Source organism: Sciurus carolinensis, chromosome 15 (genome assembly GCF_902686445.1).
Source record: "Sciurus carolinensis chromosome 15, mSciCar1.2, whole genome shotgun sequence".
NCBI lineage: Eukaryota > Metazoa > Chordata > Mammalia > Rodentia > Sciuridae > Sciurus > Sciurus carolinensis.
Genome location: NC_062227.1, coordinates 54,003,755 through 54,022,871, shown reverse-complemented (window position 1 = coordinate 54,022,871; position 19,117 = coordinate 54,003,755). Strand labels below are relative to the sequence as shown.

At 39.7% G+C, this 19,117-nt stretch overlaps 1 protein-coding gene across 1 annotated transcript in view; it reads left to right on the top strand.

The window, feature by feature from the left end:
- Window positions 1–19,117, top strand: part of Pstpip2 (proline-serine-threonine phosphatase interacting protein 2) — a 76,550-nt gene that overhangs the window by 43,003 nt on the left and 14,430 nt on the right. The window contains exons 5-6 of the mRNA XM_047526518.1: window positions 2,888–2,994; window positions 8,247–8,309. Coding sequence (XP_047382474.1) covers window positions 2,888–2,994; window positions 8,247–8,309 — 170 coding nt within the window. The remainder of the gene's footprint in view (window positions 1–2,887; window positions 2,995–8,246; window positions 8,310–19,117) is intronic.

Sequence of the window (19,117 nt, the reverse complement as noted above, 5' to 3'; positions counted from 1 at the left end):
ACAAGTAAGAACTCTCTTCTGCAGTGGACACCAGCCAGGTGTCTTTGAATCCAATTTAGTTCCTACTCTATCAGCTTGAAGATAGTGAGTCAGATGCTATGGGTTGAGGGCTTAGTCTCAGAGCTGCTCCCACCCTCCACTTTAGACACCAGTTGTAAGTTTGATTAATTTGCTCAAGCAACTCACAGAAGACAGATACTTATTTGCATTTGATGCTTCATAATAAAGGGTATTACAAAGGATACAGACGAGGAGATGAATGAGGTGAATTATTGGAGAGGGGATGTGCTCCATGTCCTCTCCGAGCATGCCACTCTCCAGGAACCTCCATGGGCTCAGCTATGCAGAACCTCATCGTCCCCATGCTTTTGGATTTTGTGGGAATTCCACTGCATAGACATGCTTGCTAGTAGGTGAGTGGGGAGCCGAGCAAGGTCCATCTATTCAGATCTTCTGGTCCCTTCTGTGTAGTATCACTCCACCAGAGTATAGGGCAGGACCCCTCTGGAATAGACTGGTCCTGTACCAACTATCCAGCAAGGTAGGTTGGAGAATTTCTTTATGACCAGCTAAAGGCAGGGGAATATTAGAGTTTCCATGGTCCTCCTTGGGGAGGGAGTTATGAGCCAAGGAACCATGGAAAAACCCAAATGTCACAGGTGAAATATTAACTAAATAAATACTTCTCTTAACTTTTCCATAGAAGGTACCTTCTTCCCTCTTAAACTCATCAATGAATCCATTTCTCAAGGTACAGACAGTATCTTTTCATGTTGTTTTTGGTACTGGGGATTAAACCTGGGGGTGCTTAATCACTGAACCACATCCTCAGCCTTTTATTTTATTTAATTTTTAATTTTGAGACAGAGCCTCACTAAGTTGCTGAGGCTGACCCAGAACTTGTGATCTTCCTGCCTCAGCCTCTTAAGTTGCTGGGTTTATAGGTGTGTGCCCACCATGTCTGACACCTCTTCATGTTCTTTATGTGCACTGTAAGGATGCACAAGGATGACATAGCCTAAAAAAATTCAGCACAGTATATTTTCCTAAATAAATATGTTTTTGTGCTTACTTTTATTATTTTCTCACAAAAGTTTTATTTTCTTCTTGTTAAGATAACATATTTGGGGGCTGGAGTCATGGCTCAGTGGTAGAGCGCTTGCCTGGCATATGTGAGGCCCTGGGTTCAATCCTCAGCCCCACATAAAATAAATAAAATAAAAGATCCATTGACAACTAAAAAAAATTTTAAAAAAGATAACATATTTGTATTTAAAATTCAAGTGAGACAACTAACTATAAAGAAGATAGTCTACGGTAGAATTTTCAACTCTCAGACCTATACAGTTATTGATGAATATGCCGCGGGATGTTTTAATGTAATTACAATATATATGTATAATATATGTATTTCTTTACATACATAATAATTATAATACCATGGCAGTGGTTCAGACTCTCTGAGACCAGAGCATGTGTTTTTAAATTAATTTTAAAATAAAAACATCCATTTAAATTATGGTAACAAGTTGACATATAACTTTCCAAACCTTTTTCTATGCATTTACAGCTCCCTTTCTCTTTTCTTTTCTTTTCTTTTTTTTTGTTTTGTTTTGTGGTATCGTAGTCTGAACCTGGGGCCTGGTGCATGTTAGGCAAGGGCTCTACTGCTAAGCTGTGTCTCATGGTTCCCTCTGTCTTTTAATTGTAGATACACATACACATATGGACATGAGTAAGGAAGTTTCTATACAAAATCATTCTATACATATTCCTCTATAATTTTCTTTTTTTACTTAACATTATATGATGAACAGCTTTCCATTTCAGTTCCTACATCTCTACCTCATTCTTTCACATTTAAAATATTTTGACTCTATAAAATGCCAGATTTCCTCCAAAAATGTAGTACTGATTCTTCCCCACCAACACTGCTATTTCCCCCTATACTCGCCAATACCCAGAATTTTCTTGCTTTAAAAATTTTTAAAAACTGAAAGGTAAAAAAATGACATATTCTGAGTCTTTTAAGTTCTGCATTTTTTCAATTGTTTTAAGGCTGAACATATTTAAAAATGTATTTTGCACATTTAACCACTCCTTTTTAAATTTCATGTTCTTTGACTGATCTTTTAATACAAAAAGTCATTTTTATTTGTACAAGGTCTTTTAATATAGCTATTCCTTGTTATATAAATTGCAGTTTTTTTGTGTGTATGTGTTTTCTAACCTTCTTTGAGGTTATTTTGACACAAGTTTAAAAATTATGTTTTAAATCAGATTTGTCAGTGTTTCTAGATTTAATGCCATGCTTTGTTTTCTTAGAACAAGTAAAATAAAAACTTAATTTTTTTTCTATTAAAATGGCAAATCATGGTCATTGTAAAGATCTCCAGAAATAAGGGGGAAATGGTCATCAACTATCTTTCTACCCAGATATAACTACTGAAAGCCAAAATTTTGTTGTATAATCTTTCTTATAAATGTTCAGGCTTGTATGAGATTATGGACAGAAAGAACCCAGAGGTCATATAAACAGGATGAAAAATCAGATTTGAAACTGTTGACTGAGATAATGTCTCTTGGGATGCTAGTTTCATGAGCTGTAACTTGGCTGAGTCTTTCTCCCCAGCCCTGGGCACACACTAGATTACTGACTGTTGGGGACAGGAGGCTAAGCTAGAGATTTTCTAGTCTTGCTGTTGGTGACCTGGGCAGTGCTAGGCACATGAAGGAACTCAATACACATTGGTGACTAAATGAAGTGTTCTTGACTCTACTACTTGCTCCAATATTTTATGTGTGTGTATGCGTGCATAATTTTGTATGTTTGAATTTAGAGGGATCTAGAACTTGATTATTATTTTATTAAAATTTCTTTTTGCAGAAGTAGACAATGTGGCCCAATGTCACATTCAGCTTGCACAGACTTTAAGAGACGAAGCCAGAAAGATGGAAGAGTTCAGGGAAAAGCAAAAGCAACAACGGAAAAAGGTTGGATTTGTGCATGTGTTAAAATGCTGCCCTTGATCCACAGAAACCCCTGGACTTGTCCGTCATTAAATTCTCAGCTTTGTTCTACTCCACGTAGTTGTGTCCTTTCTAACCTGAGCAATTCTTTATCGGAGTCCTCATGGGGGACTTGGACTCAATCTAGGTGGTTATGCCTCGGCACTATTTCTGCACTCCAGGCTAGTCCTTTTTTTTGAAATTCTTGCGGGACTCGGGAGTCTAGCCTGCATTTCTCTTCTTCTGTATCTGCTGTCATATTAAAACCATGACTGGAGAGGGAGCTTCTGACACATCCCAGCCAGAGGGTTTGTAGACACACTTCAGGGGAAAGCATCAAGGGGAGGGTGAAGAGGTGAAGGAAGCTCATGCTCTCTCTGAAGTTCATTATGTAGTTGAATGATCCTGTTTTACAGATAGAGAAACTGAGGCCCTGGGAAATCCAAGTTGTTTTTGTCTTTGAGGCACATGCCTAAGCCCTTTTCCATTGCCAGGATTTACATGGAAGGAGATGGAAGCAAGGGATTAACGTTAGGGTTAGGGTTAGGTTTAGGGTTAGGGTTAAGGAGGGGGGCAAGAATGGAGGAAGGAAGGACTGTATAGAGGGAAAAGAGGGATGGGAGGGGTGGGGGGGAAGGAAAAAAATAACAGAATGAATCAAACAACATTACCCTGTGTAAATTTGTGATTACACAAATGGTATGCCTTGGCTCCATGTACAAACAGAGAAACAACATGTATCCCATCTGTTTACAATAAAAATAAAAAAAGAAAGAAAGTTCTTAAGAAAAAAAAAAAAAGAAAACTGCAAATGTTTGGGAAGTTATAAGGATCAAGAAAAGAAACCCTTATATTAAAGTCTTAAACTTATATTAAACTTATATTAAACTTATATTAAAGTCTTACTTAGACTAGACCAGTCACATTTCTGACTTCTTTGTATTGTGTTCCTGAAAGACTTGTATATTCAGGTTGACCCTACAGTCAAGTATGGCCCTTCCAGAATTTCTTTCTGTATCTGGGCTTCAAAACTGGAGCCCTGACCTCAAATGGGGAACAAAGACTTTCCTATCTGGCACCCAAAGATTTATCCCCTAGGTCTCCTGGGACATCTTTGCATGAACTTTGGGTGACCTCTTACACCTTTTCTGGAGATCCCTTTGGCACCTCTCTGCATCCTGGTCTTTCACTGTTCTCTGAGATTGTCTGTAGTATTTGTATCCAATAAATGACACCAGCTCTTAAGGTGGATTCTACCCTTACTCCACCCTCAGCAATTGGAGTCTAGATCTGGTTTTCTAGTATCTGGTGTCTCAGTGGGCAGCAGTATCTTCTCTTTTGTTTTTGGTACCAAGGATTGAACCCAGGAGCCCTTAACCACTGAGCCACATCCCCAGCCCTTTAAAAATTTTATTTAGTGACAGGGTCTTGCTGAACTGCTTAGTGCCTCGCTAAGTTGCTGAGGCTGGCTTTGAACTCAAGATCCTCCTGCCTTCTGGGATTACAGGAGATTACAGGGATTACAGGCCTGTGCCACTGTGCCTGGCCAGGCAGCATTATCTTAAGGGCCTGCCTGCTTTACAGTTACAGTTATGGTTGTTCCCTGAACTGTTCTTAACATACGGCTGCCCCTTGCCATTTCATGCCTTACTTCTTAGGGAAGTACCATGAATGTTTAAGGAACACCATATCAATCACTTTCATACATTCCCTCAATTTTCATGAGTCAGGCTTGTGGGATGTGTGTGGCCCAAGCTGTTTCTGAGCAAAAATAGCACATTCAACACGCCCATTGAATGGGCAGACCCTTGTGACCAACATTGCTCCTGCCCACCTCTTTAGGGGAATTACAATTTTTCAGAAGCAAGAAACTTTAGACACTGAGAGAGCATGCACATATGATTTCCACTATGAAGAGAGGGGTTAAATTTCCTCATGTTATCAAGTGTCTTTGACGGCCCTGGCCCTATTAGGGAGAGTTTTGTTGATTTTGCAAGGCTTCTGAAACTTCCCCTCTTAACCATTTGCACAGACCAAATTGTTATAGCTAGAAAAACACACTCTGAATTCTGTTAGACAATAGAGTAACGTGTGTTCAATTAGCTGCTATCATTCAAGTTCTCTCTACAGCAGGAAAATATCTTCGGAGCTCTGACAAATCCAAAGTCAATGAACTCTGGGCTTAAACCACTTCTGTATTTAGATATTTGATAGAAAAAATCAAACTTTAGGAAGAACGTGTCAGTACCAACTTCTTGTTTTTTGCATGCTTGGGACTTCCACTTCTTGGAAATTAAGCCATTTCCACTTATCAGAAAAAACTATCAGTTGGTTTCTTTTAGAAACCTGGGGCAGGGGTGGTGTGGGTGGGATGGCTTCTCACTCTGACCACTGATATTTTCTAAGTTTGGACACCAAGGTGGATGTGGTTATCCTTCTGCTAAGCAGAGAATGTGGACAGAGACTAATGTGACTTAGAATCAGAATAAAGCGTGGTGAGCCTTATATGATTGTAGCAGAAAGGAAAGTACCATCTGAACAACTGGGGACACACAACTGTATATATGGGGCTGGGGAAAGATCCTGGAGAAAATAACACAGAAGCTAAAGTCAGCAGAGTGAAAGGCCATTGGGTGAAGTAATTAGCAGGGGGGCTGTTATCCTGGGGGGCTGGCTGGGTTGGAGGGCTCTTTGGGTCTCATTCTCAGGAGTTTTGACATTTGAGAGTGCTAAGGTTTCTTCTCCAGCCCAGAAGGTCCTTAGCCTGACAAGGAGAGCACCTTGTCAGTCACCCTGTGCTCTGGTGCCGACAGTGTTTTAGTATCTCAGCTAAGATTGAGGTGGCCACAGGAGGACTTTGTTTTGCCTATGTGGAAGAGCTATCTCCAAAGCAAGGAGGCTCCTTGGTTACGAAGAGTGATGCTTGCAGCTTGTAGAATACCGACCGAGTGTGGGTAGGCCTGAAAACAGATCGCAAAGCCGCCACTTCGGTAATTTACTGCAGGGTTATTGGGATCATTTGCAAATCTTTTCCTCCTTTTCCCCTTCCTCTGGCTTCTCCCACCCTACAGCAGGGATGCTGGTGGTTTTGCACTCCTCTGTGTTATCAATCACATAACACGACCGAATTCCCACTGGATTTAATCTAAACAGAAAGTCTGAGTCCTAGAAGAGACACTTTTCCAAAAGATCTGGAAGAAGATGTTTGATTTCCTGGAGTCACTATGAGCAGGTCACTTATAAGTGAATATGGACTGGAGGAGACTTAAATCAAGGCAGTGTAGCAAGCAGAGGTGGCATCTGAAGTCCTGCCACTAACTCAATGAGTGGCCCTCAGCAAAGCATTTCATCTCTTGGATCCTGCTTGTCAGGTTAGAGTTGGATTGCTGCCTTCTAGGATCCTGTCCACTTTCATATGCCAGGAATTCCTGAAGCCAGAGGGAGGAATCATAGGAAGTGAAAAAATTTGGAACTTGCAACACTCAGAAGGTGCTTAAAATAGGCGCTGTGTAGAATTTGGAGATAAGGAGATCTATCTTTGCTCGCCAGCTATAAAACAGTAGCAACTTCCAACCGGAAGAGTGGCATGGGCTGACATCACTAACTGATCAGCTCATGTAGTGTGGAAAAATTAGGAATCATTATTAAAAAAGTCAGCCCGCATCCTTTTCCTGGTAGAGGGACATAGTCACTTATGTGAACCACAACTCCTTGCCGGCCATGCAAGGATCTGCAATGTGTCTTTCAATGTGGGGCTCCCATTGGAGACCTTCTCTCTGTGTCTATGCTGTCTTCCCCATTAGTAGGTAAATGGCCACCTCCTGACACCTCTCTTTTACCTGGTCTGGAAGAGGACCCATAGGTTCTCTGAGGGCCCCTTGGGACTCTCCCAAAGAAATCTCATGTACTCCACAAAATTCATATTTGAAGTGAGACCATCTAAATTGTTGCATCCAAATATCTTGAAACTCCATCCATGTTGTGTATTATGGTGAATGGATGAAAACGTAATTTTTATATATCCACAGGAACCACATTTGAATTTCATTTTCAATATTATTTTTCATTTTGCACAAAATCAGAGTCATTGCTCATTTTTGAGTTGTTCCATCTCTCAGTTTTTTACACTCCTTGGTTTTATGGAGCTATCACAAGGATAATGGTAGATTAGGGTAATGAGAAGGAACAAGGGCACCGGAGTCAGGCTTCTGGGTTCAGATTTCAGCTCTGTCACTTGCTGATTGTGTTACTTTGGGTAAGTTAACTAAGTTCAGTATCTTCAGGGAAATGGAGATGGTAGTACGTACAGCTGTGATGCATGAAAACTGCTTAGCACATAAGTACTTGATAAATGGGAGCTACTATGATTATGTCCAAGAGGTACATCTTTATTGCTAGAACCATTCTTGTGATTGATTAAAGTATTAACATCATCACTACAATGAAGAAATTGCTTCCAATAAACTTGATGGAGGGGTTTTCCTTTGCTGGGTGAGATGGGATGAACAGCTTTTCTTAGCTATCCTACGAACTCTTCTTCCCTTCATATTGTCTGGGCACCTTGCTGGTAAAGGATATGTCATTGACAGGCCATAGAAGTGAATGTTTATAAGTCCCCAATTTAATTGTGAAGATATAAGCTTGCAGAATTAAGACTTTTTTTTTTTTAATACTAGAAATTGAACCCAGGAGCACTCTAACCTAGAGCCATATCCTCAGCCCTTTTTATTTTTTATTTTGTGACAGGGTCTTGCTTAGTTTCCCAGGACAACCTTGAACTTGTGATCCTCCTGCTGCAGCCTCCGGAGATAAGGAGAACTATCTTGGGACATAGGTGTCACCATGCCTGACTTAAAGACTCCCTTTAAAACATAAATCACACTTTAACAAAAATTTTAAAATTCATTTTTGAATACAAAGTTCCTTGATTTCAGGAACTTTACTAAAGAAAGTACTCTAAGGTGATCAGTGAGTCTCTGTGGTCCCTGAGTGTTCAGGCTCTGGTGTCTGCCAGAGTTCAAAGAAGGGTACTATTACTAACTAGCCACAGGAGCGTGGACTAATTGTTTAGTCCTTCTGTTGTGCGGTTTCCTCACTTGTGAAATGGGAGTAATAAATTCATCACCTTTCTGGGTGGTGTGAAGACTAAGATGATCCATGTTGAACGCTTAGCTCTGAAGACCAGCTGGTATTAATAATAATGTGTTTTTATTAATAGTGCTTGTACTTTTTCACAGACAGAGATTGTCATGGATGCTGCCCATAAGCAAAGGAATTTACAGTTCAAGAAAACCATGGATGTGAGTTCCGCTCTTTTGCTTCTTCTTGTTTTTTTTTTTTGTAGTGGTGATATTTTCTGAAATACTGTGCTTTGTATGAGCATATTCCTAATTCAAATAAAATTTCAATGTTATTATTTATTGTTGTGGTGTTTTAAGGGAAATAATCTTTACTGGTTTGGCTTTCCTTCTTTTTAAGGTCTTGGAAAGCTTGAAAATGAAACAAAATGGTAGAAATACAATGGTGTTATCATTCTGGAAACCTTGGAAAAATAAAGCAAGTCATATTAAATATTTTAGGTTAAGACACAAACACATGTATACTGTACGATGCCATTTAAATGGTGGTACTGGAGTTTTACTATGTGCTTATTTTGAATCCTGATTGTTTGCCTGTTTCACTGAGTGACACTTTCCTCTTTTAAGATACGTGGAAATTGTGAAAGCCTTCTTTCCTTTAAGTAATTTACAAAAATTCTAGGCAAGATAGAGGTAAGATGGATGCTAGAGATCTCATTCTAGCTTTACACAAATCTGTTAACTCTGAATACAATGAATGCTACTGTGAGAACATACATATGGCTGCGTCTTTGTACAAATGTAACTTCATGATATTCTGAAATGGCATGAAAGTGTCACTAATGCTGATGGCAGGAGTCTGTTCTGCTGCATTGCTTTTTTTTTTTGATGGAGAGCTCCTTAGAAGCAATGGATAAATGGGGAATAATGTCAATATAGTGCAGAACTAGTGTTGGTGAATATATGACTTCTCCCAAGACCTTCTATGTTTTGAGTAATCTGGGGCAAGTATTCTCCCAATTAAAGAACAGCTTTATCAAAATATAATTTTCTTCATTATTTCCTCTACCTACACATAGAGCCATATCAGTGTCAACAGTTTTTGCCAATGCCCTGACCCATAGCCATCACCTGCAATATTCCATGGAACAGATTTCCCCTCCAAATTCCAAGTCATTGATTCATTTACCATGTTCTTGCTCTGCCTCTAACCAGGGCTTTGCACCTTTTGGTGAGAAAAAGGGAGGCTTATGAAACGAAGAAGAAATGACGACAGGTTGTAGAGTACAATTTATTTGTAGGCCAGAAAATTATATCTAGTAAGAGAATGGAGTCTTTTATATCTTCGATTTTCATATATTTTCTAGCCAAGTTGCTTAAATATGAAATACATTTCTTAAACAAGAGCTGGTGTCTAGCTAGGCACAGTGGCACAAGCCTATAATCCCAGCAGCTTAGGAGGCTGAGGCGAGAGGATCTCGAGTTCAAAACCAGCCTCAGTGATTTGGTGAGACCTTAGGCAACTTAGCAAGGTCCTGCCTCTAAAAAAAAAAAAGAAAGAAGACTATGGCAGTTATCTATTTGCTTACCATGTTCTTTTTTTCCTTCTAATGTTCCAAGGTTTCTTCCTGAATGGTTAAGTTTTTTTTTTTTTTTTTAGCTTTAGATAGGTCTGCTAGTGACGAATACTCTTAGTTTTCTTTATTCTTGATTTCTCCATAATTATTTTATTTCCCATTTTCCTTTTTCTTTTTGCTGGGGTTTGAGTCTGGGGCCTGTGCTTACCAATGAGCTGCATCCCCATTCCTTTTTATTTCTTATTTTGAGACAGGGTCTTGCTAAATTGCTGAGGCTTATCATGATCTTACTATCCTTTTGCCTTAGTCTCTGAAGTTGCTGAGATTACAGGTGTGCCCCACCATGCCCAGCTCCAACTCGGGGTAAAATACATGTAACAGAAAATGTACCTTCTTAATTATTTATTTATTTATTTTGGGTACCAGGGATTGAACCCAGGGGCACTTAATCACTGAGCTACATCCCCAGCCATTTGTATTTTTTATTTTGAGGTAGGGTCTCACTAAATTGCTTAGGACCTCGCTAAGTTGCTAAGGCTATCTTTGAACTTGTGAACCTTCTGTCTCAGCCTCCCAAGTCACTGGGCTTACAGACATGCGCCACTGAGTCCCTCTTAACCATTTTAAATGTACGGTTCTGTGCTATTAAATACATTCATCGTGTTGGGCAACCATCATCACCACCCATCTCCAGCACCATTCCCATCTTGTGAAACTGAAACTCTGGATCCATTAGATGATAACTCACCATTCTCCACTCCCCAGATCCTAGCACCCCCCATTCTACTTTCAGTCTCCTTTTTATTCTCAAAGGAGAGTTTCACTGGGTATGGGATTGCGTGTAGACAGTTCTTTTCTTCCAGCATTTGAAATACATTGTGTCACTTCCTCAGGTCCTGGTGGTTTCTAATCTGCTGTCATTCAAGTTCTTTTTTTTTTTTTTCTTTTAGATGAGGCATAAGATGTCATAATTCTGGTGTTTTTCTTTATTTTTTTTATTTTGTGGTGGTGGTGGTGGAAATTGAACATATGACAGAGCTATACTCCCTGCCCTACTCTCTCTGTTTTAAGATGTTTTCTATGTTTTTAGTTTTCAGAAGTTCAACTTTGTGGCTTGGAGTGAATTTAGGTTCATCTTGTTTGGAGTTTAATCAGCTTCTCTGTAGGTTGTCTTTTGCCAAATTTGGGAAGTTTTCAGTCATTATTTCTTCAAGTTTTCAACCCATCTTCTTTCTCTCCTTCTAGATCCAAGAGTGTTAGATCTTTTCTTTTTATGCCAAAGGTCCTTGAGGTTCTTTTCTTTTTTTTTTTTCATGCTATTTCTTCTCTGTTTATACTGGATAATTTCTACTATTCATCTTTCAGATCACTGATTCTTCTGTCTTTTCCTTGTTAAGCCCATCCATGAAGTTTTTGTTTTTTGGTTATATTTTCCTGTTCTAAAATTTCCATCTTGTTCTTCTTTGTCTCACCTATTTCTTGGATTTTCTATTTCTTTGCCAATACTATGTATTTTTTTCATTTGTTTCAACTGTACAATTGCTTACTGAATACTTTTATAATAGCTGCTTTTTGTCAGATAATCCTGACATTTTTGTCAACTTGATGTTAACATCTGTGGATGACCTTTTGTTCTTGTTGTTGTTCAGTTTGGTATCTTTCTGGTTCTTGGTATGAGTGACACTGGATTGCTTTTGGAAATTCTGGTGTTACATTACAAGACTCTGGATCTTATTTCAACCTTCTTTTTTTTTTTTTTTTTACTTGTTCAATGATTTATTTGCTCATTTAGGAAGTATTTAAACACCTATGATGGTTAAATCCTGAATGAAAAATAGTCTTAAATCCATTGTCACCCCTAATTAACAAAATTTTGCCAGTAAGAGGCATGATTCACCTGCTTTAGCGTGTATGTTAGATTTTATTTTATTTATTTATTTATTTATTTTTATTATTTTATTGTAAACAAATGGGATACATGTTGTTTCTCTGTTTGTACATGGCGTAAAGGCATACAATTTGTGTAATCATAAATTTACATAGGGTAATGCTGTTTGATTCATTTTGTTATTTTTTTCCCTTCCCCCCCACCCCTCCCACCCCTCTTTTCCCTCTATACAGTCCTTCCTTCCTCCATTCTTGCCCCACTCCCTAACCCTAACTCTAACCCTAACACTAACCCCTCCCATCCCCATTATGTGTCATCATCCACTTAGCGATATCATTCGTCCTTTGGTTTTTTGAGATTGGCTTATCTCACTTAGCATGATATTCTCCAATTTCATCCATTTGCCTGCAAATGCCATAATTTTATCATTCTTTATGGCTGAGTAATATTCCATTGTATATATATATACCACAGTTTCATTAGCCATTTATTAATTGAAGGACATCTAGGTTGGTTCCACAATCTGGCTATTGTGAATTGAGCAGCTATGAACATTGATGTGGCTGTGTTTCTGTAGTATGCTGATTTTAAGTCCTTTGGGTATAGACCGAGGAGTGGGATAACTGGGTCAAATGGTGGGTCCATTCCAAGTTTTCTAAGGAATCTCCACACTGCTTTCCAGAGTGGCTGCACTAATTTTCAGCCCCACCAGCAATGTATGAGTGTACCTTTTTCCCCACATCCTCTCCAGCACCTATTGTTGCTTGTATTCTTGATGATTGCCATTCTAATTGGGGTGAGATGGAATCTTAGTGTAGTTTTGATTTGCATTTCTCTTATTACTAGAGATGTTGAACATTTTTCCATATGTTTGCTGATTGCTTGTAGATCTTCTTCTGTGAAGTATCTATTCATTTCCTTAGCCCATTTGTCGACTGGATTATTTGCATTCTTGGTGTAGAATTTTTTGAGTTCTTTATAGATTCTGGAGATTAGTGCTCTATCTGAAGTATGATTGGCAAAGATTTTCTCCCACTCTGTAGGCTCTTTCTTTGTATTGCTGATAGTTTCTTTTGCTGAGAGAAAGCTTTTTAGTTTGAATCTATCCCAGTTATTGATTCTTGCTTTTATTTCTTGTGCTATGGGAGTCCTGTTGAGGAAGTCTGGTCCTAAGCCGACATGTTGAAGCTCTGGACCTACTTTTTCTTCTATAAGATGCAGAGTCTCTGGTCTGATTCTAAGGTCCTTAATCCATTTTGAGTTTAGTTTTGTACATGGTGAGAGATATGGGTTTAGTTTCATTCTGTTGCATATGGATTTCCAATTCTCCCAGCACCATTTGTTGAAGAGGCTATCTTTTCTCCATTGCATATTTTTGGCCCCTTTGTCTAGTATGAGAAAATTGTATTTATTTGGGTTTGTGTCCGTGTCCTCTATTCTGTACCATTGATCCACCTTTCTATTTTGGTACCAATACCATGCCATTTTTGTTACTATTACTTTGTAGTAGAATTGAAGATCTGGTATTGCGATACCCCCTGCTTCACTTTTTCTACTGAGGATTGCTTTAGATATTCTGGGTTTTTTATTCCTCCAGATGAATTTCATAATTTCTTGCTCTATTTCTGTAAGGTACATCATTGGGATTTTAATTGGAATTGCATTGAATCTGTATAACACTTTTGGTAGTATGGCCATTTTGACAATATTAATTCTTCCTATCCAAGAACATGGGAGACCTTTCCATCTTCTGAGGTTTTCTTTAATTTCTTTCTTTAGTGTTCTGTAGTTCTCACTGTAGAGGTCTTTCACCTCTTTTGTGAGATTGATTCCCAAGTATTTTATTTTTTTCGATGCTATTGTGAATGGGGTAGTTTTCCTAATTTCTCTTTCTGAAGATTCATCACTTGTGTATAAAAATGCCTTAGATTTATGTGCATTGATCTTATATCCCGCTACTTTACTGAATTCACTTATGAGATCTAAAAGTTTTCTGGTGGAATTTCCTGGTTCCTCTAAGTATATAATCATATCATCAGCAAACAGAGATAGTTTGAGTTCTTCTTTTCCTATTCGTATCCCTTTAATTTCTTTGGTCTGTCTAATTGCTCTGGCTAGAGTTTCAAGGACGATATTGAAAAGAAGTGGTGAAAGAGGGCATCCCTGCCTTGTTCCAGTTTTAAGGGAGAATGCTTTCAGTTTTTCACCATTTAGAATGATATTAGCCATGGGCTTAGCATAGATGGCCTTTACAATGTTAAGGAATGTTCCCACTATCCCTATTTTTTCTAGTGTTTTGAGCATGAAGGGGTGCTGTATTTTATCAAATGCTTTTTCTGCATCTATCGAAATAATCATGTGATTCTTGACTTTAAGTCTATTGATATGGTGAATTACATTTATTGATTTCCTGATGTTGAACCAACCTTGCATCCCTGGGATGAAACCCACTTGATCATGGTGCACTATCTTTTTAATATGTTTTTGTATGCGATTTGCTAAAATTTTGTTGAGAATTTTTGTGTCGATGTTCATTAAGGATATTGGTCTGAAATTTTCTTTCCTCGATGTGTCTCTGTCTGGTTTAGGTATCAGGGTGATATTGACTTCATAGAACGAGTTTGGGAGGGTTCCCTCCTCTTCTATTTTATGGAATACTTTGAGAAGTATTGGAATGAGCTCTTCTTTAAAGGTTTTGTAGAACTCGGCTGAAAACCCATCTGGTCCTGGACTTTTCTTTGTTGGTAGGCTTTTGATGACTTCATCTATTTCATTACTTGAAATTGGTCTATTTAAATTGTGTATGTCCTCCTCGTTCAGTTTAGGCAATTCATATGTCTCTAGAAATCTGTTGATGTCTTCGAAATTTTCTATTTTGTTGGAGTATAGATTTTCAAAATAGCTTCTAATTATGTTTTGTATTTCAGTCGTGTCTGTTGTGATATTTCCTTGTTCATTCCGAATTTTAGTAATTTGGGTTTTCTCTCGTCTTCTCTTTGTTAGTGTGGCTAAAGGTTTATCAATTTTGTTTATTTTTTTGAAGAACCAACTATTTATTTTGTCAATTTTTTGTATTGTTTCTTTTGTTTCAATTTCATTGATTTCAGCTCTGAGTTAAACTATTTCCTGTCTTCTACTACTTTTGGTGTTGGTCTGTTCTTCTTTTTCTAGGGCTTTGAGCTGTAGTGTTAGGTTATTTATTTGTTGAGTTTTACTTCTTTTATTAAATGCGCTCCATGAAATAAATTTTCCTCTAAGTACTGCTTTCATAGTGTCCCAGAGATTTTGATATGATGTTTCTTTGTTCTCATTTACCCCTAAGAATTTTTTAATCTCCTTCCTAATATCTTCTGTTATCCATTCATCATATAATAGCATATTGTTTAATCTCCAGGTGTTGGAGTAGTTTCTGTTTTTTACTCTTTCATTTATTTCTATCTTCAATCCATTATGATCTGATAGAATATAAGGTAGTGTCTCTATCTTCTTGTATTTGCTAACATTAGCTTTGTGGCATAATATATGGTCTATTTTAGAGAAGGATCCATATGCTGCTGAGAAGAAAGTGTATTCGCTCTTGGTTGGATGGTATATTCTATAAATTCTATATATTCTATGGTTTCTTTGTTCAATTTTTGTTTGGAAGATCTGTCCAGTGGTGAGAGAGGCATGTTAAAATCACCTAGTATTATTGTGTTACGATCTATTTGGTTTCTAAAATTGAGAAGGATTTGTTTGACATACATGGATGAGCCACTGTTTGGGGCATAGATGTTTATGATTGTTATATCTTGCTGATTCATGCTTCCCTTAAGCAGTATGAAATGTCCTTCTTTATCCCTTGTGACTAACTTTGGCTTGAAGTCCACATTATCTGAAATGAGTGTGGATACTCCAGCTTTTTTGCTGAGTCCATGTGCATGGTATGTTTTTCCCCATCCTTTCACCTTTAGTCTATGGGTATCTCTTTCTATGAGGTGAGTCTCTTGCAGGCAACATATTGTTGGATCTTTCTTTTTAATCCAATCTGCCAGTCTATGTCTTTTGATTGATGAATTCAGGCCATTAACATTCAGGGTTATTATTGAGATATGATTTGTATTCCCGGTCATTTGGTTCATTTTTAAAATTTTATTTATTTATTTATTTTTTTGACACAACTTGGTTCCTCCTTTATTTGACAGTTCCTTTAGGATAATTCCTCCCTTTGCTGATTTGCTTCTTTGTTTTTCATCTCTTCCTCATGGAATATTTTGCTGAGAATGTTCTGTAATGCTGGCTTTCTTTTTGTAAATTCTTTTAGCTTTTGTTTATCATGGAATGATTTTATTTCATCATCAAATTTGAAGGTAAGTTTTGCTGGGTATAAGATTCTTGGTTGGCATCCATTTTCTTTCAGAGCTTGAAAAATGTTGTTCCAGGCCCTTCTAGCTTTTAGGGTCTGGATTGAAAAATCTGCTGATATCCGTATTGGTTTCCCCCTGAATGTAATTTGGTTCTTTTCTCTCACAGCCTTTAAAATTCTGTCTTTATTTTGTATGTTAGGTATTTTCATTATAATGTGCCTTGGTGTGGGTCTGTTGTAATTTTGTGTATTTGGAGTCCTATAAGCCTCTTGAACTTGATTTTCCATTTCATTCTTCAGATTTGGGAAATTTTCTGATATTATTTCATTGAATAGATTGTTCATTCCTTTGGTTTGTTTCTCTAAGCCTTCCTCAATCCCAATAATTCTCAAATTTGGCCTTTTCATGATATCCCATAGTTCTTGGAGATTCTGTTCATGATTTCTTACCATCTTCTCTGTTTGTTCAACTTTGTTTTCAAGGTTAAATATTTTGTCTTCAATATCTGAGGTTCTGTCTTCCAGGTGTTCTATCCTATTGGTTGTGCTTTCTATGGAGTTCTTAATTTGGTTTATTGTTTCTTTCATTTCAAGGATTTCTGTTTGTTTTTTTTTCAATATCTCTAACTCTTTATTGAAATGATCTTTTGCTTCCTGTATTTGCTCTTTTAACTGTCGATTGGTGCTATCATTCAATGCCTGCATTTGCTCTTTCATCTCATCATTCAATGCCTGCATTTGCTCTTTCATCTCATCATTCAATGCCTGCATTTGCTCTTTCATCTCATCGTTTGCTTCCCTGATCATTTTAATTATGTACATTCTGAACTCCCTTTCTGTCATTTCTTCTGCTATGCTGTCGTTGGATTTTATTGATGTAACATCTAGATTTGTTTGGGGCATTTTCTTCCCTTGTTTTCTCATATTGTTCAGGAATCAGTGGGTCATTAAGATATTGCAGATTTCCTCTATTGACTTATAATGTCCCTGAAGATTGCTAGTATATCCCCTCTTATCCTTCAGTAGCCTGCAGTCTTGGAGGAAGTTGATAATGCGGTGCTCCACAAGGAAGCTTCCTCTCTAGGGATGGTGACCCTCAGGTGGGGTATATTCCCTGATAGTGGGCAGAGGTGCCTCCACTTGTTGACCAATGGTCATCCAAAGGGGAACTAGGCTGCAGGCTGAGGCAAGGCCTGTTTGTGCCTGTGTCTCTGGTTTTACCGTCCTTGTGGGAAAACCTCACCCGGCAGGGAAGACTCACCCGGTGGGGAGGTCTCGCTGGTCAGTTCCCTTCCTAGAGGTTCCCCTCAATCTACAACTACTGCCTGGGTTGGGCTGTCTTCCTCTGCAACGTTCCCAGGGGCCCGGACCTACCTCCTGGGCCTGGGAGCCTCACCCTTCGCAGACGAGTCTCCTTAGGCTGCCTCTCCTCAGAGAATCTGCCCGCAGTCCTGGAAACTTCGCTCCGCCCCTAGGCGTGTCTCTGTGCGGCTCTTCCAGCAAGAAGCCGCCTAGCTCCTGGGACCCTGCTCTGCACCTAATCGCCTGGCTATGCGGCCCCTCCTCTGAGCCACCACCTGGAGCCCCGTACAATAGCTCCGAGACCCAGAGACCCACCACACACCTCCTCCTCCGGACAGCCGCCGATTTCCGACGCAGTCACTAGGAGTTCAAGCAATTCACTTCGGGTCTCCTCCTCCCGCCAATCACCCGTAGCCCTAGGAAGTCACTCCGAGTCCAAGTGACCCACCTTGTTCCTCCTCCTCCTCGGGGTAGCCCCCCGGGTGTTCAGGAGCGGTCGCTTTGAGTCCAAACAACTCACCACTCGCCTCCTCCTCTGGCAACCACCTGTGGCTCTGATGCAGTCACTCCTAGACCAAGTGACCCGCCACATCCTCCTCTTCCTCCGGGTAGCCCCCCCGGTGTTCAGAAGCGGTCGTTCTGAGTCCAAACAGCTCGCCACGCAGCTCCTCCTCAGGCAGCTGCCCAGAGCCCCAGTGGTTGCTCCGAGTCCAAGCGCTGTGCTGAGCCGCCTCCTCTACGATGTTCCCAGTTGTCCATGTTTACCGCTCCAGCGGTGGGGAGGGGCATCTCGCCAAGCAACTCTACTTCACAAAGTTCCCTGCGTTCCGGGGCTACTCCCCATCCGGGACGCCTCCCCAACAGGAGAGACTCACCCGGCGGCTTTGAGTTGGTCCCAAGTCTCTCACTATCTCCTCTTTTGAATCCTGCATCCTGGAGCAACGTGAAATGCAGCCGCCCTCTAGTCCACCATCTTGAAACCTCCCTTATTTCAACCTTCTGTGTTAGCTGGCTTCCTTTGACACCTCTCCAGCAGGGGTATATAAGACACTGTCTTTTCATTGCTGTATGGGGGTAAAAGTTCAGGTCCCCCCTTGGTCTCTGCTGACCCCACAGAGTGGGTGTGGCCCTTTTAGGACAGAAGGGTGGTTGAAGTCCTGATTCTTCATTAGACCTCCTCTGCCACCACTTGGGGTCGGGGCCATCTCGGTATTTCTTGGTCGGGGTGGAAGTCCCAGTTTCCCACCTAGCTGCCACTGGCACTCTGTTTGTGTGGTTTTGTTACTTCCTGATGTGAATGAAAGCTTCAGATCTCATTTGTCCTTCACTGACGCTGCCTGGGTAGGGGAGTAGCGCCTCTCTGCAGCCACCACTGGCCTTTGCTGGCGTGTGGGCAGGTGGGGGCTTCCGTGTTTTCTTTGGTGTTTAACTGCAGTAGAGTGGTTATTTTCTAAAGATTTATGTTCCACCAGGCTGCCCCTTTTCTGGTGTTTTTGGCTAGAGAGAATGGGCTTTTGTTGGGCTTATTTTGCCTTTGTGTACTGGCATTTCTGGGTATCTGCTTCTTTGGCATGTAGTCTATGATAAATGGGGCAAAAAGACACTCAGGGAATTCTCAGTTGGGTTGATCTTTGAAGCCAGGGTCACTAGTCAGTCTGCCTTCTTCTCTTACCTTTCAGTCTTCTGACATTTGTTTCATATGTAACCTTTAGGGATTTTAGTTATGCTAATGTGGAGGAACGGGGAAAGGCACATTTGCTCCATCTCTCAAAAGCTAGGGAATCATTTTAGAAAGGTGTTTTTGCAACATGTTTTTGGAGCTATATATATGATCATACCTCATAAATCTTATGCCCAAGAATCTAAGATTCTCTCTTCAGGAATTGCCCCAAATAAGCAAAGGCATGAACATGTTCAC